This window comes from Eleutherodactylus coqui, chromosome 7 (genome assembly GCF_035609145.1).
Source record: "Eleutherodactylus coqui strain aEleCoq1 chromosome 7, aEleCoq1.hap1, whole genome shotgun sequence".
NCBI classification, from domain to species: domain Eukaryota; kingdom Metazoa; phylum Chordata; class Amphibia; order Anura; family Eleutherodactylidae; genus Eleutherodactylus; species Eleutherodactylus coqui.
Window position 1 is genome coordinate 26074016 of NC_089843.1, and position 25916 is coordinate 26099931.

General features: G+C 45.3%; 1 protein-coding gene across 1 annotated transcript; it reads right to left on the minus strand.

The window, feature by feature from the left end:
* Positions 1-6584: 6584 nt before the first annotated feature.
* Positions 6585-14195, minus strand: LOC136573450 (vomeronasal type-2 receptor 26-like). Its single transcript, XM_066574739.1, has 4 exons — positions 14011-14195; positions 8935-9010; positions 7888-8014; positions 6585-7489 (listed from the first exon to the last, which is right to left on the minus strand). The coding sequence occupies exons 1-4, from the start codon at positions 14193-14195 to the stop codon at positions 6585-6587; spliced, it is 1293 nt and encodes a 430-aa protein (XP_066430836.1).
* Positions 14196-25916: the final 11721 nt, after the last annotated feature.

Below are 25916 nucleotides of genomic sequence, written 5' to 3' on the forward strand. Positions count from 1 at the left end.
CATTTTGAAAACCTTCAAGCATTGCAATATCGTACCTTAGCCGCGGTGTCTAGAATTGTGTACAGTAGTCCATGTGAGGCCTGACAAGTGCCTTATATAGTGGAAGAATAATGTTCTCGTCCCTCACCCCTATACCTCTTTAATGCACCCCAAACTTTTATGTGGCATCCCACTAGCAACAGTGTACAAAACATTTATTAACTTTTTCTATCTTCGAGCCGGCTCTTTTACCCAGCTGCACACATTTTCAGCCAGACTGAGCTGTCTCATCTTATATATTAGACTATTACGAGGCATGTTGTCAAATGCTTTAGAATACCCAGATATACAACATCAATAGACTCTGTTAGGTTCAGAATAAAACTTATTTTGTTGGAGAAGCTGATCGAGTTGATTTTCCATGATCGAACCCTCATGAACCCAAGCTTTGGAAAAGTTATGTTATTGTTTTTCTTGAGGTATTCCAAGATGACATCTCTCAGAAACCCCTTGAATATTTTTCCAAATATTGAAGTGAGACTTGTTGGCCTCTATTATGTCACTTAATTCCCTTACAATCCTTGAGTGTATTCCAGCTGGACCCAGCGATTTGTCAATTTTAATCTTTTTTAACCAGCACAGCTTCTCCTCCTATGTTGGGCAGGTGATATTTAGTGAGCAGTTTACTTTATCCTCTTGCATCTCATGCAACATTTCTTTTTCTTTTGTGAATATACTTAAGAAACAAAATATTTAATAGATTTGCCTTCACCCATTATCTCATATGGTTTCTCCTGCATTGTTTTTAAAGGGCTAGTGCTTTCAGTGCAAATCCTTTTACTGTTAATATAACTGAAAAAGGTGATTATATCTACCTGATAATCGGGTTTCCAGAAGTCTCCACGACAGCACCACTTGAGAGATAGACTCCTCCTGGTTGGACAGGAACACACCGAGAGGTTAAAAAGCCCCCCCTTTCCCACCTTCCTCAGTGGTTTCTAACGAATTGCCGGGGGTAGGAGCTTAACCTAAATCTTTACCTAACTGGTATTTTTTTTTTTTGGAGGGAATGTATGGGTGCTGTCGTGGAGACTCCTGGAAAACCTATTATCGGGTAGGTATAATCACCTTTTTCCCAAGTCGTCTCCATGACAGCACCACCTGAGATGTACCAACTAAAATTTATCTAGGGTGGGATTGCCGCCGAGAGGACCTTGCAGCCAAAAGCCATGTCCTCGTCTTGCTGCACCTTTACCCTGTAATGTTTAACTAAAGTGTGCGGTTCTTCCAAACTGCGGCCTTACATATCTGCTCAAAGGATGCTGAACTATGCTCGGCCCATGAAGATGCTACTGCCTTTGTGGAGTGGGCTTTAAGAACCGAGGGGACTTCTTTCCCCAGGGCCCTATAGGATGTAATAGCCAGGTGGATCCACCTGGCTATGAAGCTCTTTGCCGCTTTGTTCCCTTTTTTTTTGGGCCGAAGTTTAGGGCTTATTCTCCGTCGTCTTTAGGTCTATTGAAGAATGAGGGGATCACTACGTTTTGAGATCTATGGAAAGGTGACACCACCTTTGGCATAAAGGCTGGCTCTGTTTTAAACACTAGCTTTGTGTCCGTGATTTTAAGGAATGGGTAGCGAATAGACAGGGCCTGTAATTCACTAACTCGTCTTTCTGAGGTAATGGCTACCAGTAAGACTATTTTAATCGTGAGCATCCTTATTGGCAGTGCCTCAATCAGTTCGAAGGGCTCTGCTGACATAATCCTCAGTACCCAATTCAGATTCCAGTCCGGAAATATATTTGTGGACCTAGGTCGTAATTGAGCCAAAAGGATGACTGGGTCCTGGAGGCACAGAGTTTTCAGAAGACCAAACCAGCTTCTCTTTGGCCAGAAGGGGGTCACCAGGATTAGTGTGTATATCTGTGATCTGAAATGTTGCAAGACTCTTATCAGCGGTATTGGAGGAAAGGCGTACACAAGCCTTTTTCCCCAGTCCTGGCTTAGGGCGTCTATTGCTGTTGGCCGGTCCCCTGGTCTGAGGGAGAAGAAGTTCTTCACCTTGCCATTCTCCCTGGTTGCAAATAGATCCAGTTGTCGGGGACCCCACCTGCTTGTGAGGATTCTGAAGCCTCCTGAGAAAGAGACCACTCTCCTGGGTCTATCCGCCTTCTGCTGAGACAATCTACCCTCTGGTTCAGCACCCCCTTTAGATGTGTTGCCAGAATTGAGAGGACCCGGCCTTCTGCCCAGCGGAAGATTTTCTGCGAGATGCTCTGTAGAGCGGGTGACCTCGTGCCCCCCTGCCGCCGAATGTGGGTGACCGCCATTGTTGTAGGACTTTCCAAACCGCCTGCAGTGCTCTGTAATTTGAGGATTGGCCTTTTATCTCCTGTGGCCAGGGACCCTGAAGAAGTTGGCCTCCCACGTGCGCTCCCCAGTCACTTGCTTCTGTCGTAATGTGTGTGTGGCTGGGTTCTCTATCCAGTGGACTCCCTTTCGCAGGTTCACTGGGGATGTCCACTAATGCAGGGATAACTTCACTGAGTTTTGGATGAGCATCTTTGTCCCTAAGGAGGACTGTCTTCTGTCCCAGACTGAAAGGACTGCGATCTGCAGGGCTCTGGTGTGAGCTGGGGCCCACGCTACCCCCGGGAGGCATGATGTCAGGCTTCCTAGGAGAGGCATGGCCTCCCGGACTGTACATGACCATCTCCGCAGAAAGGTTTTGATCAGCTGACGGACCTTTTGTATTTTTATCTCGGGAAGGAAGGAGCACTGAGATTCCTAGTCGAGCGTTATGCCCAGGAATACTTTTCCTTTGCTGGGATCTAAACTGGATTTCTCCCAGTTTATTATCCATCCTAGGAATTGGAGTTGATCGAGCACCGTCGCCAGGTGTTCTGTTAGGAGCTCTCTGGACTCTGCTACAATGAGGATGCCGTCCAGATGGGGTATTATCAGGATGGATTTCTTTCAGCTACCTCTGCCATGATTTTTGTAAAGATTCGGGGCGCTGAGGGGATCCCGAAGGGAAATCAGGTGACTTGTTCTTCTACCCATATCTAACTCGAACCTCAGGTATTTTTGAGAATCCTTGTGGATCGGCACATGGAAGTATGCGACTTTTGGATCTATAGACGCCATACAGGCTCCCTTGGTTATCAGCTTTACTGTTGAGGAGATTGACTCTATCTTGAATTTTCGGTATTTGATTAAGGCGTTCAGAGGCTTCAGGTTTATTATCATGCAAGATTTCCAGCAAGGTTTTCTTATCAGCAAGAGCCTGGAGTAGTGGCCCCGGGTCTCTTCATTCTGAGGTACAGAGGATATTGCGTTTGAATCTTGTAGTTCCCGAACGCTCTGTTGTAGTAGGCGTAATTGTTGTGCTGAGCCCCTTGTGGTGACATATTTTCTATTTGTTATCCCTGCTGTATGATTTTTGGGATCCATGCGCCCATCGATCCGCAAAGCTCCCCAGCCTTGCCCCCACTGGGATGGCGTCCGGGTCTCTGTTTCGTTGGATCACCCCCGTGGGGGTTGAAGAGGAAATTTCTCCCTCTACCAGTCTTGGGGTAACTCCAGCGGCCTGTCTTGTCTTTGCCTCGATAAGATTCGGGCTGTTGCACTGCGGCCCAAAAAAGGTCCTCCTCTGTTGCCTTTCCTCTGGGAATCCCTTCTTCCTGTCGGCCACCTTCTCGAGGTATGGGCCAAAGAGAAACTGCCCATGGAATGGAAGAGAACACAGCTTGTTTTTAGAGGCTAAATCGCCCAACTAGGACTTTAGCTATAAGACCCTTCTGGCAGAATTAGACAGGGCTGTGGCTTTTCCTGAGACCTTTACTGTCTCTGCCGATGCGTCCGCCAAAAAGTTAGTTGCCATCTTTAGGATAGGGGAGAGTTTATAATCTGCTCCCTCGGAGTTTTGTTTGGAATATGGAGCTCCAGCTGCTCCAACCACACTCCTAGGGTCCTGGTCACGCAAGTGGCTGCGACCACTGGTCTGAGTAGGTTTGCTGCTGCCTACCACGACCTTTTCAAGAGGCCTTCAGCCTTCCAATCCATTGGATACTTCAATTGCATGGCATCCTCGAAGGGCAGGGCCATTCTTTTAGCCACCTTGGCCACCGGGACATCCACCTTGGGTACTTCTTACCAGCTCGCGCACACCTCGCCCTGAAATGGGTATCTTCTTTTAACTCCCCCAGTGGAGAAGGATCCCGCATCGGGCTTTTTCCATTCCTTTTGAATCATTTTAGAAGTGTTATTATGGACTGGGAAGGTGTGTCTACATCTTTCCCCTAGTCCCCCAAATATCTCGTCCTGTATAGTACACGGTTCTCTGGATTCCTCCATCTTAATGAGCTCCACTAAGTCTTCTTGGTGGAATAAATATTTTTATAGTCTTCATCATCTTAGGACTCTTTTGGCACTGGTTCTTCCTGCTCTAGCCCGATTGAGCTTTCAAAGTCTGAAAGTTCTTCCGGGCTATATGCCGTTTTATGGCGCTTAGCCCTGGATGCCCACGCTGGTGGCGCTATTTTCGACGTCAGCACTGATTGCACCTCCTCCTTAACCAGCTTCCTGACGTCTTCCAGGAATCCCCCTGATTCCTCCTTAACCAGCCTGGCTACACATGCCTTGCATAGAGGCCTCTCGTACGTAGCTGGCAGCCTTGACCCGCACTCTGCACACTTTTTGGGTTTTGTTCTGGGAGGGGCGTCTTTTTTATCCCCCTAGCAGCCAAACAGAGTTTTCGCGGATAAGAATGCAACATTCCAAACATTTATACATTGGATCTTTTGCATAACATTTTGCCGCACTGGCTACTTGCGGCACCCGCTGTGGCTGAGGTCTCAGCAATGTCCATTGCTGGAACACTCATCTGTGATATCAGTGCTACATACACTTAGGAGCAATCTTAAGCCAGCCTGATAGCGATAGCTTACCTTACAACTCTTCTGTTCACCCTGGTTCCTTTCCTCCATTTAAATTTTCAAATTTGGCACTTCCGCACCAAGCCCCACCCCCTCTTCGCATCCCGCAATGCTTGCGTGATGACGTCACCACGCTGGACACGTGACGCGGTGCCCCGCCCCCCTCTGATGCGTCAAAGGGACTCCAGGAGCGCCGCGCCCCGTCCTATACTGGAGGAGGAGGACTGGGGCTCCCGCTTTGAACCCCCCCATGGGCTGCCGCAGGAGGAACCTGGCCCGGGGGATACTACCTCATGTGGCGTCCGGGGAGTCATTCATCCGGAAGGGAGGACAGGCAAACCCACTGCCCTCCGATACGCTGTAAGTGGTCTTCATGCTAGCATCTCAACCAGCACCTCTTGGGGATCCTGCCTCCTGGACAGGAAGACACTGAGGAAGGTGGGAAAGGGGGGAGCTTTTTAACCTCTTGGTGTGTTCCTGTCCAACCAGGAGGAGCCTATCTCTCAGGTGGTGCTGTCGTGGAGACGACTTGAGAAAAATAGTTGAGGGTTATTTTTGCTCTCTTTGGTAATCAGTATCTCTGCCTCTTCCTTTTAATTTTTTTTTCTCTTTCTTACTTTGTTTTTTTTCCTGTATGTTTTTAGCACTTCTTCAGTCTATTTGTTTTAGTAATTTAAATACTTAATTTGTTTCACTTATTGCCTCCCTTACAGTCTTCTTGAGCGACCTGTCATGAGGAGTTTCTGACTCATACAGACTTATTCATTGAAGAACTGTGACTGGCATTAATGAGGGACTAGCATTCATGAGACACTGTGGAAAGTACTATGTTAGTGGGTACTATGACCTGTAGTGTTTAAGGGCACTTTGATGTATCTCTGTCATGGTAACTCTGTGTGAACCATTCTTGGGACACCACTAATACTTATAAGGCCTCTTATTAATGTTTTGTGCTAATATTGAAGAACTGTGACCATCACTGTCATGGACCACCACGGAGGGATAAGTAAGACTTTTTAGACTGGTAGCACTGTACTGCTGGATCAAACATCTCAAGAATGCAACTGAGGTGGCATTGTTATATGTAACAGCTAAAAATTAATATGTTTTCTGTGTTTTATATAAACGTATTTAAAAATGAGTAAATTCTCACTGTCAGACTTCACTACATTTCTCTATACCCCTCTCATGCTAGCTCAGGTAAAAAAAAATGTGTGACTCAACATCAGCTGTCCTCATGATCTACTCTGACACATTATTCTCATCTTGTGGATGGATAAGTTGCCTGAGGTCTAAAAACAGCTCCAAATAATTGTAGTTAGACAAAATCTGTAACACCACATGACATATAGAAGGTAGTTTACAAAATACACTTGGCCCAAAAATTTATAGTAAAGTCTATTTGGGTTACCTATACTATTTCCTTTGCTTAGTAATTTGACAAAGGTTACATATCAATAACTGCAACATATTTATTATAATTTTCTGCATCATGTAATTAGAATTTTAATAAATCTTATATGTTTGTATTTCCTAATCAGAAGTCTGTAATAGTTTTAGCTTTTTTATATGTAAATCCATACTATTTCATATATGTACTTTCTACATGGTTGATATACATCATTTATCATTATTAGCAGGAAACATTGGGATTTTGCAGATATTTCTAGATATTCTTACTAAATATGAAGGTTTTTTTATTCATTTCAGATTTACACAAAATTATATGACATTTTGGGAAAAAAAAACAAGCTAAAAGTCCAGCGCTGGACACCATTACTGCAAATATCTCCACTGCCACCATGTATTTCCCTCTGGTACTCAGATGAGCTGGGATCATGGAGATCCAGACACTGCAGAACAGCAGCATGCTGAAGGTGATGTACTTGGCCTCATTAAAACTGTCAGGTAATGTCCTCACCATGAAAGCCAGAACAAAGCTCACTGCTGCCAGGAGCCCCATATACCCCAATACAGAGTAGAATCCAATAACAGAACCTTCATTACACTGAATGATAATCTTACCAGGATAAGACTGAGTGTCCAGGTCTTGGAATGGGGGAGAGATTGATAACCAGATCAAACAGATAACAACCTGAATAGATGAACCCAATAACACTATGGTATAGGGCAGCTTCACACTAAGCCATTTTCTCCAAGGGCTTCCAGGTTTAGTGGATTTAAATGCAACACAGACCATAACAGTCTTGGCAAGAAGTGAAGAAATGGCTATTGAGAAGATGATTCCAAAAGTGGTCTCACGTAATCTGCAAGTTACATCGATAGGACGACCAAGAAACAGGAATATGGAGAGGAAGTTCAGGATGATGGAGACCAGGAGGAGATAACTCAGGTTTCGGTTATTAGCTTTAACAATAGGAGTGTCCCGGTAGTAAATAAATATTCCAAGTACCAAACTAGTTATAAGACAGCCAAAGATTGAAAGAGATGAGAAAACTGCAGCAATTGTGTCATCGTGATAAGAGATGAATTCTATGATTTTAGGTTGGCATTGGTCTCTCTTTTCATTTGACCATTCATCATCTGGACATTTAATGCAGTTATCAGCATCTAAAAGTAGCAAGAACATAATATTGTCAGTGCCGGATCAAGGTTCCTCAGCTCAACCAGAGGAAATGAGGGTTCAGCCTCCAATTATATACATGTACAGTGGTGTAACTTGTGACTGCTGGGCCCACATGCAAAATCTGTAATTGGGTCCTCCACCCATAATGCATCAATTATAGTACTGGTATAGTACATTGCAGTGGTTGATCCTTTTATGATGCATTTGTGTTAGTTTACCTATAGAGAGAATTATTCATGGAGAATATAAGAACCTAACAGGATTTGTCTATTGTATTCCATCCACCAGAATATGTACATATACAATGACCATGTGATACTGGGAAAAGTATCATCATATCAATCATCACTACACATGATATCTTCACTTTAGCCTCATATACCGGTTATATTGGATATCTCTCCTTCTGAACATTTGTCACAATGATAGCAGCAGGCATGGATTGTTTCTTGTCTTGTCTTTTTCCTTGTTCCAGGTGGACATTGGTTGGAACAGCGGGATACTGGGATCTAAACAAGAGGAAACCACCTTTAATGATACTTTGCTACTATAATAACTGCAGAAAAGACGATTTCTAGTAATATTAGTATTAATAAGTGATATTTCTGTGGATTTTGAGAATACTGATGACATTACCGCAGTTCTGGGACCTCATTTAGATCCAGGCTTCAACAGCCAGAGTTATATTCCCCAAAAGCCCACAAATTCAGTCTGGCATATTATTACATTAAAATAGGAAAAAAATACATTCGCAAAAACCATCCTGAAAAGTTTTATTGTTCTTTTTAAATATTTCTCTCTAATGAATATATTTGGCACATAATTCAGTTGCCCTAAGTACATATTTAACCTCTTGGTGACTTAGCTAATTTTAGCCTTAAGAACCACTAAATCATTTCCTCTTTTGTGCTACACTGGTCATTCCTTTTTTTTTTTTTTCAATTCAGTGCAGCCGTGAAAGACCTTGTATTTTGGAGGATGTGTTGGCGTACAGAGGGAGTGATCACTGGCTACCACCAGATTCCCGAGGAGGCAGATTGTGAAAAACTCTCCAATGACTCCAAAAGATCTGTAGCAAGATGTCGTGGCAGCAGACAATTAGGATTCTGCTTGCAGAGTAAAGCAAACACTAAACACTGAAGGCCTTAATGCTCCTCTAAGGGCTCCCACCCACCAGCGTTTTTTTTCACTGCGAAATTCGCACGTTTTTTGTTTTCTACAGGGGGTCTATGGGACTTGTAAAGCTAAAATCGCGATCGCGCAAAATCGCGATTTACCGCGAAATCGCGATTTTGCGCAATCGCGATTTTAGCTTTACAAATCCCATAGCCCAAAGACCCCTGCAGAAAAAAAAATGCTGCGAATTTCGCAGTAAAAAAACGCTAGTGGGTGGGAGCCCTAAAACTGGAGGAGGAAGAATGAAGCTTACGCTAAAAAGAACACCCTGCATGTAGTGAAGCATGGCGATGGCTCGGTGATGATTTGCTTCCTCTACCACTGGAAACCTGCAATGTGTGGAAGGCAAGATGGATTTCAAGTATCAAGAAATCCTGGAAGCAAAACTTCATGCTTTCTGTGAGGAAGCTGAAGTGTGGACATCATTTGACCTTCCAACTGACAGGTTGTGTTTCTGGGACCTGTAGTTCTATGGATTTACTGGAGCACAATTCCACAGGTGTGGGATTATTGAGCTAGCTGGATGTGGTGTTCTCCAACCAGCCTATCCCCACTGGTCTGCTGTACATATAAACCAGCCTCTCTTTCTAGAGGATGCTGGTTGCCCACTACCCTGGTATATGCATTAAAGTATATTGTTGTGTAGGTGTGTACAGTGACATGTACTGAATGTCCCTGCAGGTGGCTGGACATGGGAGTCCTGTTCAGTGTAAATGGTGTTATGTGTAGTATACAATCCCTGGTGTGTTCGTGTGAACTGTGTCCTGTGCTGCTTGGACCGTTTACCATCTAGGGTGAGGTAAGTCCCTAGGTTCCAGAGGGGATCATCCTGCATACAGGCAGGTTTCACGTGGTTGCTGTCTTGTTAGAGTATAGAACCACAAGACAACGAGGCCCCCTGAAGCGGGCTCATGGGCTTAGGTGTTTTGGCCAAAAAATGAACCAATATCACATACCTAATCTATTCCATCAGTGTATGCATGCTGGTATCCTAGATAAGTGTTTTGGGTCATTTGTCAGTCTGGGAATTATGTCTGCCTGTGAGTCCCAGTTGAGACTGGTATGCAGTTCACCTGTTTTTGGTGTTCCATGTGTATAGCTCTCTAGTTTATGGAGGAATTAGATGCATTAGAGACATTGATCCCAAGCATACTTCAGAATCCACCAAGACCTGGTTTTAGAAGAATTAACTCCCACTGTAGCACCTCCAAGTATGAAATCTGCATGGTGCTTAATCTAAAGCCACACCGTCAATGGCTCAAGTAATCCAAGAATAAAACAAAATGGATAGCACACATTTGAATGAACTTTCTTGCAATTAAGAGGGCGCTTTATAAAGTTTAACTCCTGAAGTCAGCAAATAAGCAATGTTTCTGGCAATGTTAATTATTAGAGATGAGCGAGCATCAAAATGCTTGGGTGCTCGTTGCTCGAGTCGAACTTTTCATAATACTCGAGAGCTCGATTCGAGTAATAAACCCTATTGATGTCAATAGTCGACTCGTGCATTTTTGTATAGGACCGATGCTCCGCATACCTGATGACTTGTGAAACACCAGAAAACATCAGAAAGTCATGAAAACGCAAAAGAAATGGATAGAGAAGGGCAGGGGCAGCATGCATGGCTGCATCCCAGGCTCCCAGGTCCCACTATTAAGCCAAAATGGGGGCAAGAGTCTGGCGCTTACCCCCCTAACAATTTACTTCGGACAAACTCTCATTAGCAAGGCACATGCGCTGGCACATCTTAGCTAAGCACCACACTACCTGCAACCAACGACAATCACTGCCTGCGGGTGACACTGCTGCCTCTTCTCCTGGGTTACATGCTGGCATTGCAGTCCACCCCCCCCTCCCACACACACACACGACCCTGCGTCCATAGCGCACACACATTTTTTTCTGCTCAGTTTTCAGCTTGTCTCATGCCAAATGTTCGCTTCATAGCTATACCACCCTCATGTCTATTTCTAAGTGCGTATGCGATGAGGAGGAACTGGAGGCACACACTGCAGAGGGTTGGCAGGGCCAGGCAGTGACCCTCTTTGAAAGTGTGGGCGATAGCCCACGATGCTGTTGAGAATTAATGATAAATTGACGTACGATCATCATTCCAATTCCGTAACACCTCCATCACAAAATTGTCAGGAGCCACAAAGGTGGGCATAAAGGGGACTCAGGTGCCAGCACTTCTACACATCTCGACAATGCAGCAGCACATACTAACACCAAAGATTGGTTTGAAGCAGGAGGTGTCGCAAAAGTAACCACCACAGTAACCCTGTGAAAGTCTCATGAAATCACTAACGCTCCCTGTGAATGCTCAAATCCTGTATCTCGGATAACAGTGGTAATTTGTAGCACGACAGATAATCTATGCAGGCCAACGCAGATCCCCAGACCCCAAGCAGGAGGAGGAGGTGGCATAAATAGCCCAAGAAATCATGACTGAGGTAGGACCCGCAATACTCTGTGTGGGAAGCATGCGAACGGGTCCTAGGTCAGGCTCGGTACCAGCCTCCACCTTGTGTGACCCAAGGTGCCCTGAGTTGCATAGCAATGTCCACATGCTATTCATTCTGTGTAGGTGTCACAGATGCAATAGAAAAAGCCATCTGCACTCTGCACCCTACCCAAGTCAGTCAGTGTTTTTGTGCCAGACAGGTAAAACAGCGCTATGGGAAGTCTTTGTGCACCCACAGCATAGGCCAGCCAAAGGAACCCAAGGAAAGTATTACACATAAAGAAATCACAGCACCTAAACAAGGCAGTTTCACGCTGCCAGGGACCTCCACCTCAGCTCACACCCAAGCAGGAGAAGGAGGTGGCATAACAAGGTGCCCTAAGTTGCATAGCAATGGGAAATCCATGTGTCCCCACACAATTCATTCTGTGTAAGTGTCAGATAGCTCAAGATCGCAAGAGAAAATCTTTGAGTTCCTTGGACTTACCTATGCTGTCAGTGCACAAAGATGGTATTACACAGGAAGGAATCAGAGTGCCCAAACATGGCAGAGTTTCACCCCCTCGGCCCACATTTCTGCCCTAGTCAGTTAGTACATTTGTGCCAGATAGGCAAAACACCACGATGGGAAGTCTTTGTGCACCCACAGTATAGACAGACCCCTGTAACATTTTTGTTGCAAAAGTTAAGGCAGACCCCTGTAACATTTCTGTAGGAAAAGCATAGGCGGACGCCAGTAACATTCCTGTAGCAGAAGTATAGGCAGACCCCAGTAACATTTCAGTAGTAAAAGTATTGGCAGACCCCAGTAAAATTCCTGTAGTAAAAGTATAGGCAGACCCCTGTAACATTCATGTAGTAAAAGTATAGGCGGACACAAGTTACATTCCTGTAGCAGAAGTATAGACAGACCCCTGTAACATTCAAGTAGCAAAGGTATAGGCAGACCCCAGTAACATTTCTGTAGCAGAAGTATAGGCAGACCCCTTTAACATTTCTGTAGTAAAAGGATAGGCGGACTCCAGTAACATTTCTGTAGCAAACGTATAGGCAGACGACAGAAACATTTCTATAGCAAAAGTATGGACAGACCCCTGTAACATTTCTATAGCAGAAGTATAGGCAGACCCCTGTAACATTTCTGTAGCAGAAGTATAGGCAGACCCCTGTAACATTCCTGTAGTAAAAATATAGGCAGACCGCTGTAACATTTCTGTGGTAAAAGTATAGGCAAACCCCAGTAACATTTCTTTAGCAAAGGTATGGACAGACCCCAGTAACATTTCTGTAGCAAAGTTAAAAAAAAAATTAGTTAGATAACATTATAGGTGAGGGCTAGAAAAATTGGTGTACCAAGAGTACAAGAGTACCACTGAAAAATTGTGCAACCGCGAGGGAAGGTGTTGCTTAATTTGTAACAGAGCCTGGAGGCAGCCCTGTGAAAAAAATTGATTTCTGTTAAAGTATCAATACTTTTGAAACTTTGAAAAATTGTAAAAAAATTATAAGCTGAGCCTTTTAGGCCACAGAAAAATTGGCAGTTTAACGTGATAAAATGCTGTTTTAGGAGAAGGAGGAGTAGTAATATCCGAGAGCGATTGACAAAGCTAATTCCCCCTTTTTTCCGGTGATAGAGAATGCTTATTTATCCGGTTGCAGCGAAAAGAATCATTAGGTTCCGCTGCTCTCTGCCGATGGAGAAAAGAAGTCTGGGGAAATCCAGCCTTTGTTCATCTTTATAAGTGAAAGCATGTCGGCACTAGCAGTTGACAGGCGGGTTCGCTTATCCGTGATGATTTCCCCAGCTGCACTAAACACCCTCTCTGACAAGACGCTAGCGGCAGGGCAGGCCAGCAACTCCTGGGCTAAAAGCGCAAGTTTGTGCCACGTGTTCAGCTTTGACATCCAATTGTTGTATGGAGCAGAGGCATCACGGAGGACAGTGGTACAATCGGCTACGTACTCCCTTACCATCTTTTTTTTTTGTAAACTCTTTTTTATTTGCATTTTCATAGATTACATACATGGGTGTACATTTCTACTTCCTCTGTCTTTGCGGTAACAACTTATACAAAAAGAGTTTCTCTAATAAACTTGTTTTCGTACAAAGAAAAGGTTTTTATGCGTATTCTATTTTGTATTCTTACTGATAATTCAGATTTATCTCATTCCCATGTGTAATCTTTTCCTTTTTCTTTATTGTCTCCTCTCTCTTGTCTTATAGCTTTTATCAAAAAAAAAAAAACATTTAAAGGGGTTGTCCCGAGGCAGCAAGTGGGTCTATACACTTCTGCATGGCCATAATAATGCACTTTGTAATGTACATTGTGCATTAATTATGAGCCATACAGAAGTTATAAAAAGTTTTATACTTACCTGCTCCGTTGCTGGCGTCCTCGTTTCCATGGTGCCGACTAATTTTCGCCCTCCGATGGCCAAATTAGCCGCGCTTGCGCAGTCCGGGTCTTCTCCTCTTCTCTATGGGGCTCCGTGTAGCTCCGCCCCGTCACGTGCCGATTCCAGCCAATCAGGAGGCTGGAATCGGCAATGGACCGCACAGAAGCCCTGCGGTCCATGAAGACAGAGGATCCCGGCGGCCATCTTCAGCAGGTGAGTATGAAGACGCCGGACCGCCGGGATTCAGGTAAGCGCTGTGCGGGTGGTTTTTTTAACCCCTGCATCGGGGTTGTCTCGCGCCGAACGGGGGGGGGGTTTAAAAAAAAAAAAACCCGTTTCGGCGCGGGACATCTCCTTTAAGCATTAAAATATTGAACTGTTGAACTGTTGGGACTCGTTGACGGTGTCACATTTTCCGTGACGTTTATCTTTCTCTAGTCTAGATCTTTGGTAGTCGGCTTCTCCTACGATATCTCTAATACTCCTAATCTGTTCATATCTTTCTGGCTGTAATACCAAGTAGTGTTAGTGAATTGCATCATGCATTCCTTGATTTCGTTGGGGTCGAGGAATTTCTCGATGAATTCCCTCCATTTCTCAAAAAACTTTTTGGCTTGAGATTCCACCTTGCGTTCTATTTCAATTCTTTCCATTTTAAGGAGGTGTTTTACTTGCTGTATGACCACTCCTACTCCCGGTGGGTCGCTTTGTAGCCAATTATTGAGTAAGCATCTTTTGCTAATCAGGAGTATGGTGTGGGATAGTGTAGTTTTTTTTGTCTGGTTTGGTATTATATGTAGTATGAATGTTTGTGGCGTAAGCTGTAGAGGTTGGGGTTGTCCGCCTACTTCTTGTATCAGTTTTTGGATCTCTGCCCAGAACGTTTTAATTTTTGGGCAGTGCCAAATGCCATGCAGGAAGTTAGACTTGGGTGCCGCACATCTCGGGCACGCCTGTAGTCTCGTCGGGCCGTTGGAGCTTTGGGATTTGTCAAATCCGTATATTGCCCTGTGTATTATTTTGAAATAGGTTTCCCTCCACCTTTAGTTTAGTATCGCTTTTCTTACTGAGTTCCAGCCTTCAACTCTTGTATGTCAGGGTCTTGTAATTCACGGGTCCATGATTTAAATATGCTCGAGCTCTTGTCTTTCCCCCCTACTTCCCTGATCCTAGCGTATATTGTAGAAATTGAGTTTCTATAGGCATGGTTGTTGGCAAGAGTGTCTATGGGGTTAGTGATTGCCTCTTTTGAAGCATCAGCTAGTCTATTTCGTAGAAAATTTTTCACTTGTGCATATGGAAGGAAATGTGATGACGGTAGGTTATATTCCTCACTCAGCTCCTTGAAGTTTTTATACCTTGGGGTGTCCGGGTGCATAAGATGCTGGGTATTTAGGATACCGTTGTTTTGCCACATTTTGAACATTTTATTTTCCCTGCCTTCTTTAAATTCGGGATGCTTCCATAATTCCATGTGCTTGGATACTTTAAATGGCAAGTCGTATAATTTACGGGTTATCTTCCACGCTGCTATGGTGTCTTTGGCCATGACCGAATGTTTGCTTTCTATTGGGAGTTTGGAGAAGCTGGTATGTAAAAGTGCATTTAGGCTCCATGGGGCGAATAGCTCTGATTCAAGGTCGTAGTTGGAGAAGTTGCTAGTTCCCTTTAGCCAATCCAGGGAGTGTCTCATAATGCTTGCTATATTATATAGTCTAATGTCGGGGAAGTTTAAGCCTCCCTCACTTTTAGGAAGCATCAATTTTTTAAGTGCGATGCGTGGTTTTTTTCTTGACCACAGAAAGGTTGTGAACGCTTTATGGAGTTTTTCCAGGTCTCGTCTTTGTAGTAGGAGGGGAATTGTTTGTAATGGGTATAACATTCTTGGGAAGCTTATCATTTTGATTAGATGGGATCTGCCTATCAAGGAGAGTGGTAAGTTGCTCCATTTGTCTAGTTCCTTAACTATTTTGGCTATCAGAGGAGGGGAATTTAATGAGTATATTGATTCTGGTCTTTTTCCTATATGTATCCCCAAGTATTTGATACTATTTTTGACTATTTGATACTATTTTTGACTATGTTTACTGGGCAGTCTTTGAAGGTTGAGTCTGTTAGTTTGCCTCGTGGTGAGATATCTATCAAGTCGCATTTTGTGGTGTTGGCTTTGAACCCTGATTTTTCCTCAAATGTTTTCAGTGGGTTAAAGACTTTATGTAGGTCTGTATGTGGACGCCCTAGCGCTATCAGTATGTCGTCCGCGAATAGCATGGTTTTGATTGTTTTGTTCCCGATTTTGATCGCTTCAATCTCTATGGAGCTTTCTAAGGTTCTTGCTAGGGGCTCTATTGCTAAATTGAATAGGAGTGGGGATAAGGGGCACCCCTGTCTGGTGCCTTTCTGTAGAGGGAATTTTTGTGATAAGAAACCTGGTGTGTATACTTGTGCTTGTGGTGTGGAATATAGGTTCCATAGGTATGTGCAGAAGGGGCCCCCGAACTTCATTTTGTCCATTACTGCCTTTAGCCAAGGCCATAGGACGTTATCAAAAGCCTTCTCTGCATCTATTGCCAAGAAGGCTGGTGAGGGATGGAGCAGAGGGTGTATTTTAATTTCGTCTAGTATTGTCAGTATTTTTCGTATATTAGTGATGGCTGATCGTCCTTTTGTGAAGCCAGCTTGTAGCGGGGAGATTAATTGGGGCATAAGTCCGGCTAAGCGGTCGGCCATGATTTTGGCCATCAACTTCAGGTCTGTATTGATTAGAGATATTGGTCTATATGATTTTACATCTGTTGGGTCTTTTCCCGGTTTGGGTAGTAATTTGATATGTGCTGTATTCATCTCAGAAGGGATGGGGCTGTCTTTCATGTATCCATTGAATAGAGATTCCAGTATTGGGGCAGTCTGGTCTTTTAGTACTTTGAAAAATTCACCTGTATAGCCGTCTGGGCCAGGGGCTTTGTTATTTCCCAATTTCGATATATTTTCTTTGATTTCTGCTATAGTTATGGGCTCGTTTAGTTCTGTTTTTTGGTCTTCTGACACTGTAGGCCAGTTTATGTTTATAAAATGGTCTAATTTGGGGTCCTTGTCTATCTGCGTGTGGGAATAGAGTTTGGAGTAAAAGTCAAAGAATAGTTGGTTAATTTTTTGTGGGTGGTTTTGTGTTTTCCCTGCATTGTCTTTTAGGCCCACTATATTGTTCCTATGAGACGGTCCCCTTGCCAAGTTAGCCATTATTTTCCCTGCTTTGTTTCCATATTTGAATAGCTTTGCTTCTTTCCGTGTGTATAGCATTTGTTCTCTTTTATGGAGCCATGTCTCATAGGATTCTTTTGCTGACTTCCATTTTTTTTTTGTTACTTTCATTTGGCTTCTCTTGAAATTGTGTGTATGTTTCCCGTAGTTGTTTACTGTAGTTGTTTATTTTGTCCTTGATTTTCTTTTTAAGGGAGATTACGTAGGCTATTATTCTGCCTCTTATCACTGCTTTGGCCGCATCCCACAACAGTTGGGGGTTGCTCGTATGTGGTTCATTATCGGACATATATTCCAGCCACCATCCTTTTAGTGACGCACAAAAGGTTTCGTCTTCTATCAGAAATGTTGGGAAGCTCCATATATAGTCCGTTCCCCTTGGTGTTTGCTCGTTTAGGGACCATATCACAGGAGCGTGATCCGAAATTATCATTTCTCCTATGGTGATGTTAGATGTTCTAGAAACTAGCTGGGGTGTTGTGAATACATAGTCTATTCTAGACCATGAAGAATGCGCATGTGAGAAGTGTGTATATTCGCGCCCCTCTGGATTAAGTTCCCTCCATATATCTTTGAACCTAACGTTGTCCATAAAGTTCGTTAAATTGGTGTCTTGGCGTCTGTTACTATCTCCCTTGTTGTTCTGGTTGCGCTGGTCTTCTGATGCTTTAATTGTCGCGTTAAAGTCTCCTCCCACTACTTTATGGGGTTCTGTGTCTGTAAGTAGTCTGTCGGATAGTTTTGTTAGGAATTGTTTATTGTTTGAGTTCGGTCCGTACATACTGTAAACACTAAATCTCTCCGATCCTATTTTTATATGTAGGTTTACAATCCTCCCCTCTGTGTCGCTCCATTGATCCTGCACCTCAAGGTTTAAGCCGTTTCTAATAAGGATCAGCACCCCTGCTTTCGATTGCACTGATGGTGATCCATATACTTCCCCTACCCATAGCTTTCGCATACGGAAAAAATCTTCTTGGGTTAAGTGAGTTTCTTGGACTAGTGCTATATCTGTTTTAAGTCTTTTGAGATGTCGGAGAACTGCCGTTCGTTTGTGGGGCGATCTTAGACCCTTAACATTCCACGTTATAATTTTCATTTTTTGTGTTGTTTTGTGCTTCTATCTAATTGTTACGTGGGCTGCTTTCCCCTGGCTACGTCAACGAGTCCTCACTTATAAACCTTAACTTTTAACTGAGGTTAACCTTTTCCTTCTCTCTGGTGTCCTTCCCCCTGCGTCTAATGGTTAATGTTGGGATAGCAGTTAGTCGGGCACCAGGGGAGGAGTATTATGCTTTCTCCCTTAGGGTACAACGCCTTGCGTACCTCCCTAGAGAGAGTGCATAAGCTGACTTCCTTCAATTCCACTTCGTGAGCAGTTTTCGTGGACAAGATTTACTTGCAGCCGTGCGATGTCGGCTGTGCTTTTTCTTATTCCTATTCCTTGCTCCTACGTGGGTCACATAGTGGAATGGAACGAAAACAGTTTCATTCAAATATATACATACATAAATGTATTCTTTCTTTCCGCTCCAGCATTTTCTATTATCTTGCTCTATTACATTCTATAACATTTTTAACTATAGCATAATAGCATACTATCTGCAAACCGATTAAATTTCACTCTATATCAAATATTCTAAATCAAAGATTCTCTGCTCTTGAAGTGTCTCTGAAATGTCTCTCGTGCGTTTTCGTACTCACGGCTGACGATCTCACGGTGGTGGGTCAGACGTTGCTGTGTTCTTGCGACGAGGTTCTCTTGTTGTTGTCGTTTCTTCTGATGTTGGCGAATGGTTTGGTTTGTCAGCTTGTCCGTGGCTGCTTTCCTCTGTCGTCGGGCTTGCGTGGTTCTTCTGCTTTTCCGGTGTTTTTCTTGCTCTTGGGGAGAGTAGTACTTGTTCTGCTTTCCTCGGATCATGGAAAATGAGAGTATCTCCATTAGTATAGAATACTTTCAATATCGCCGGGTAGAGCAGTGCAAACTTTAATTTTTTCTTGTAGAGTTCTGAGCATATTGGGGAGAACTCTTTTCTCTTGCGTTGTACTTCCGCTGAGTAGTCTGCAAAGATTAGTATTTTGTGGCCATCGAGTTCTAGTATGTTGTTGCGACTTTTAAAATTGCGCAGGATTAGCGATTTATCTGTGAAGTCCAGGTATTTTACTATTGTCGGTCTCGGGCGTGCTTTAGTTGCTGCGTTTGCGTTACTATTCGGGTTCACAGATCGCTTGTCAGGGCCTAGACGGTGAGCTCTTTCGATCTTACATATTTGGGAAATTCCCAAAATATTGGGAATCGTTGATTCACATAGTTGGCGTAGATCTTTTTGTAGATAGGATTCTGGGATTCCGATAATACGTAGATTGTTTCGTCAAGATCTATTTTCTAGGTCCTCTAACCGGTCCCAGAGCAGTCTATTGTCTCGCATCAGTTTCTCTACGTTTTTGGTGTTGGCGCTCTGCTCTGAAGATATTGCCTCTATGCCGTATTCCATTACGTCTAGTCGGTTGCCATGTTGGGATACCGCGTCTCTGAGATCATGCAGGGTGCCCACCACGGTGTTTGCCAGTGTAGTTTGAATATCTGGAGCAATCAGCTTTGCCACCTCAATCGCTAAGGCCTTATAGTCTTGAGATGGTAAATTTTCTTGGTCTAGCAGTGAGGGAGGCATAGAGGGGGGATTTTTGCACGATGTCATTTCTTTTTCTGTTGGTGTTTTAGCCGTGGCTTTAGCTGGTGTTTCATTTTGCTTTGCTCTAGTTCTCCCCATCTTGACCACAAAGTCCTCCATGTAATTAGTTTACGTGCTGGTATGCTGTTATATATAGTATTGTACGCGTGTTGGGGAAACAGAATTCTTTTAACACCTTGCGGTTGTCAGGTGAATGGCTCTGCAGCTGGATGTTAAGGTGCTTCTGCTATTCTCTGCCGTCAATTACCCGTTAACGGCGGACGTTATTCTTTGGTCAGCTTCCCTGCTGTGTTTTGTTATTGTGTTTTGTACAGTTCACTTTGTATTTTCTCCCTTACCATCTTTTTACAATGCTCCCTTCGACTCAGCATTGACTTGGGAGTGGTGACACAGTCTTGCTGGGGAGCCATAAAGCTGGCAAAGGCCTTGAAGAGTGTTCCACTGCCTGCGCTGGACATGCTGCCTGATCTCCATGCCTCCCCTGCTACTTGGCCCTTGGAACTGCACCTTCTGCCACTAGCGCTGTCAGATGGGAAGTTTACCATCAGTTTGTTCACCAGGGCTCTCACTCTCGAACCCCTTTCCTCTTCGGGAATGAGAGTGGAAAGGTTCTCCTCATACCGTGGGTTGAAAAGGGTGTACACCCAGTAACCCCTGTTGGTCAGAATGCGTCTAACACGAGCATCACAAAAAAAGGCAGCCTAACATGAAGTCAGCCATGTGTGCCAGGGTACCAGTGCGCAACACATCGCTGTCCTCACTAGGAAGATCGCATTCATGAACCTCCTCCTCTACACCACATGCATGCTTAACAGATGAGAGGCAAGCAGCATGGGTAGCCTGTGCAGTGTGCCCAGCTGTCTCTTCCCCTCCTCCTCCAAAACGCACTGAGATATAGACATTAGGGTGGTCTGGCTATCAAGTGACATACTGTCATCCCCCATCTCCTGTTCCAACCGCAAAGCATCGGCCTTTATGCTTTGCAACAAACTTCTCAGCAGGCAAAGCAGCTGGATGGTAATGCTAATGATTTCAGCTCACCATCTGGGTAGACTCCTCAAAGTTTCTGAGAACCTGGCAGATATCTGCCATCCATGCCCACTTCTGAGTAAATAAATGGGGAGGCGGACTACCACTACGCCACCCGTGTTGCAGCTGGTATTCCACTATTGCTCTACGCTGCTCGTACAGCCTGGCCAACATGTGCAGCATAGAATTCCAGCGTGTGGGCACATCGCACATCAGTCGGGGCTCTGGCAGCTGAAACTGATGTTGCAGGCACCTCGGGGTGGCAGCATCCGTGGTGGACTTGCGGAAATGTGAGCAGACGCGGCGCACCTTGCTGAGCAGGACAGACTAGTGGTGGTAGTTTTTCAGAAACCGCTGAACCACCAGATTGAAGACGTGGACTAGGCATGGCACGTGTGTGAGGCTGCCGAGCTGCAGAGCCACCACCCGGTTACGGCCGCTGTGACACACGACCATGCCCGGTTGGAGGCTCAGTGGCGAGGTCAGAGGTTGGTCTGCTCTGTCAGATCCTGCAACAGCTTGGGGGCCATGTTCCTCTTGTCACCTAAGCTGATTAGTTTCAGCACGGCTTGCTGACACTTGCCCATCGCTGTGCTGCCGCGCACTACTGACTGCTGGCGACGTGCTCACACTTCCTAATTGAGAGGTAGAGGTGGCGGAGGAGAAGGGGGGGAGGGTTTGGAGGAGGTGGCATAAAACGCTACAGATACCAGCACCGAGGTAGGACCCGCTATTCTGAGTGTGGGTAGGAAGTGAGCGGTCCCAGGCTCTGACTCGGTCCTAGTCTCCACCAAATTCACCCAATGTGCCGTCAGGGAGATTTACTGGCCCTGCCCGCCAGTACTTGTCCACGTGTGCGTGCTTAAGTGGACCTTCCCAGTACCGCGTTTGTAAGGGCACGATTTATGTTTCGGAAGATGTGCTGGTGTTGGTCTGGGACGGCACACCGGAAAAATAGTGGCGAATGGGGCTCGAGTAGCACGGGACCGCCGCCGCCATCATGTTTTTGAAAGCCTCTGTTTCCAAATCCTGTACAGTAGCATCTCCAGACTGATTAATTTGGCAATGTGTACGTTTAATGCGTGCGAGTGGGTAGTGGTGTATTTGCACTTTCGCTCCAATGCTTGTGTTAGCGACAGCTGAACGCTGCGCTGAGAGACATTGCTGGATGGAGTGGAGAACGGTGGAGGTGAGGGTGTGGGTGCAGGCCGAAAGGCATTCGTGCATGTGTCCTGAAAGGGGGATTGGATCTCTCTGGCAGGTTGGGGTACAAGGGAAGAGGCAGTGGTGTGACCCAGAGACGGTGAATGGCCTTCGTCCCACCTTGTGGGGTTTTTAGCCATTATATGCCTGCGAATGCTGGTGTTGGTGAGGCTGGTAGTGGTGGCTCCCCGGCTGATCTTGGTGCAACACAGGTTGCACAGCACTGTTCGTCGTTCGTCTGCGCTCTCACTAAAAAAACATCCACACCTTTGAACACCTAGTCCTCTGCACGGAGTCTTGCCGCGAGGGGGTGCTTTAGGAAACAGTTTGGGGGAGTCTTCGCTCTGGCCCTGCTGCTACCCTTGGCCACTCCACTGCCTCTTCCAACCTGTCCTGCTGCTGCACTTGCCTCCCCCTCTGAAGCCCTGTCCTCGGTAAGCTTAGCAAACCAGGTGGGGTCAGTCAATTCATCGTCCAGCTGCTCTTCCTCCGAATCCTCTGTGCGATCCACCCTCATATTTACTGCCCTTACTACTACCTCACTGACAAACAACTTTGTCTCATCATCATCCTAACCCAGATAAAGCTCTTGAGACAGCTGCCGGAAGTCCCCGGACTCCGGGAACTTTCCAAAGGTTGGGCATCAGTCACGACAAACTCCTCAGGTGAGAGAGGAACCAGTTTTTCCCTCTCATGGCAGGGAGCTGAGAACAGTTCCTGGGAGTCTGCCTGCTCATCAGAATATGTCATTTTCAAGGAGTAAGAAGGCTGGGAGGAAGGAGAAGCAGCAGCAAGAGGATTCAGAGTTGCAGTCCCTAGGCCGGGAGTAGTGGACTGTGTAGAAAACTGGTGGTCGATACACTGCTGGACGCATTTTCTGCCATCCACAACAGGACCTGTTCACACTGCTCCGTTTGCAATAAAGGTCTACCACGCGGATCCATAAATTCTGATATGAAGCTGAGGACCCGAGAAACTTGCCTCTCTCCTAATCTCACAGCAGCCGGCTGAGATTCACCATGACCAGGAACTCGGCCTGTGCCCACACCCTCACTTGGACGTCTGCGTCCGCGTCCACGTCCACGTCCCTTACCCCTACTGCTCATCATGGCGGATTATGAATAGAGTAGGGCCCAAATAAATTACCCCACTGTACAGCACTGACAACTGTGGCTTAATTCACCGCACAGAGACTTGTAGATAGCAGAGGCTCTATGCTGTGACTTGAAAAAATTTACCTGCCGTCTTGCGCTGATACCTAGCGGTAATTTACTGCTCGCAGAGACATGTAGATTATAGAGGCTGTGGGGAGTGGGAGAAGACTCTAAAGCCAGTGGATAGTGCTGGTAACTGCGACTATCTCAACCTCACCAAGGAAAGGGTATTGTGAGAAGCTCTGCACAGCGGCAGAGTTGAAATACTTTGCAGTGGCCCAGGAAATATTACAGTACTGTTTAGCGGTGAGACCTCTGTCTAATGCACTACAGACACAGAACGGTATACCTGAAATCGTTTGCAGTAGGCTAGGAGATGTTAGAGAGCGGTTTCACGATGAGACCTGGTTGTACGGCACTGGAGCCTGAGAATGCTATTACTGAAAGCCTGGGAACAGGTCTAGATGCATAATTCAAAAATGGATGCACTACAACTCCCAGCAGGCCACAACTTAAATGCACATGGTCAGATGTAGCCCTAAGAAGGAGCTTTGGTGTTATTGCACGGCGGATCAGGACTGAATAGTGTATAACTCTCCCTATAGAAGTGGCTGTGGCCCAACACTGTGTCTAATTCACTGCAGACACAGAACGGTATAAAGGAAGTTGTTCGCAGTAGGCTTGGAAATATTTGAGTGCTGTTTCACGGAGAGAGCTGGTTGTGCGGCACTGCAGCCTGAGAACGCTATTACTGAAAGGCTGGGAACAGGCCGAGATGCGTAATACAAAAATGGCTGCACTACTACTCCCAGCCAGCCACAAGTATAATGCACACGGTCAGATGTAGCCCTAAGAAGGAGCTTTGGGGTTTTTGCACGGAGGATACGTACTGTATAGTGTATATAACTTTCCCTATAAAAGTTGCTGTGCCTCAACACTGTCTAATTCACTGCAGACACAGAACGATATAAATGAAGTCACTCGCAGCTGGCTAGGAAATATTAGAGTGCAGTTTCACGGTGAGAGCTGGTTGTACGGCACTGCAGCCTGAAAAAACTATTACTGAAAAGCTAGGAACAGGCCTAAATCCTTTATACAAAAATGGATGCACTACAACTCCGAGCAGGCCACAACTAAAATGCACATGGTCAGATGTAGCCCTAAGAAAGACCATTGGGGCTCTTGAAGACAGATTCCTACTCTAACACTTTTCCTTTATAAGCAGCTCCTTCCCTAAACTCTGAATAATACACTGCAGACTGAGAACACTATAGCTGAAATGGCCTGCACAGCCCGAGATGAAAAAAAAAAATGGTGTACTACTGCTCCCAGCCAGCCACAACAGTAATGCACACGATGAGGAGTAGCCCTAAGAAAGACTGTTCTGGTTCTTAAAGACAGGCTCCTACACTAACACTATCCCTGTATAAGCAGCAGCACTTTCCCTAACCTCTGCCAGCATATGTCTGAGGCGAGCTGTGGGCGGGATCAGTTTTAGTACTCAGCGGTCACCTGATCTCTCCAGCCACTCACTACTATGGGGGGTGGGATAGGGCTGGCACGTCACAGCAGGAAGTGGTAATGCCTTCCCCGCATGTCTATTGGCTAGAAAATGGCGCTAAACATGCGGGGAAGGAAATGCAATTTTCCTTTTAATTGCAAGAAAATTCTTTTAAGTGTATCCTATCTAGTGGGGTGACTTAGCGGCACAGCAAGCAGAGGCACATTGTGAGAGATGCAGGATATATTTATCAAAAAGCAAGCATCTGCTTCTAAAGTTTGAATTGCTTCCTACTGTGGATCACCTGGTTCCTTTTCTCCTCACCAAGAGTTCTCCTCGAAGTCTCTCCAAAACATTCTGCTATGCTGCAGCGCCTGAATCTCAACTATACCTGCTGCTGGTGCACTGATGTGCAGCCCATCTGCCTAACGATTTTCACTCCTGGAGTGCCACATGGAGGCATGGCTAAGGAGACCAGTCCCAGAGGAGTGATCTCCTTCACTGATATCAGAGGTGAGCAATACCCACCTGCCCTGAACTCCTGCTGCACACAGCTGACTATCCTGTCACAGCACCCAGTCCTCTACTACAGTACCAGAAGTCAGGCACCCCACAGCTTCCCACAGAGTCCTGTTATAACACTGCTCCAGCGGTGCTACATAAATAAGGTCCTCCATCTTCTGGTTCTTATTGAGGACGTCTGTCTCCCCATTACCAGGGCCTGAAATCTTTTATCACTGCGGATATAACTCTGCCACATTTTCTACCAGTTCTGTGAACTCTGCACCTACATAGGCCTTGAATCACCTACATTGTCTTGAAAACCAACCAGACCAAATGCATCACTTGCACCTATGAGTTTTCTCCTCCTCTGCTACTTAAAGAGCTGCCAAGCACTCCAGACTTATTGGAGAGAATGATTCCATGTCATGATTACTGACTATTTTAAAAAGAAGTCAGAACCAGTACCTCACCCCTTCACTAACTCACCCAAGACAATCACTTAATGTTCTACATACTTTATCCCTCCAGGGAATGAGAAGCAATTTTTAATCCAAATTCAGCATTATTCAGGAATAGAGATGAGTGAGCATACTCGTCCGAGTTTGATGCTCGTTCGAGTATTAGGGTGCTCGAGATGCTCGTTACTCGAGACGAGCACCACGCGGTGCTCGTCTTGATTAAACGAGCACTGACCATTGAATTCAATGGAGCCGGCAATACAGCCGGCTCCATTGAAAGCAATGGGCTGCCGGCGATCTCAGGATGAATTTTCGGGAAGGGCTTAAAAATATAAGCCCTTACCTGAAAATCATCCTAAAATGTGTAAAAATAAAAATATGTCAGCATAAAGATCGTTCTCCTCTTCCATAGCTGTGACAGCTGTGGCAGAGAAGAACGATGTTAGCCCATTGAAATCAATGGAGCCGGCAATACAGCCAGCTCCATTGAAAGCAATGGGCTGCCGGCGAGCGCGGGAGTGAGACACCCCCCCCCCCCCCCGCACTGTTAGCATAAAGATCGTTCTCCTCT

Coding starts and splice junctions, on each gene's coding strand:
- LOC136573450 (XM_066574739.1), bottom strand. CDS start 14,195: ATGGAAAGAATTGAAATAGAACGCAAGGTGGAATCTCAAGCCAAAAAG. Junction 9,011..14,010: donor TTAGGAGTATTAGAGATATC/GTAGGAGAAGCC, acceptor CACACATTGCAG/GTTTCCAGTGGTAGAGGAAG. Junction 8,015..8,934: donor TGCAGGGTGTTCTTTTTAGC/GTAAGCTTCATT, acceptor CCTCTTGTTTAG/ATCCCAGTATCCCGCTGTTC.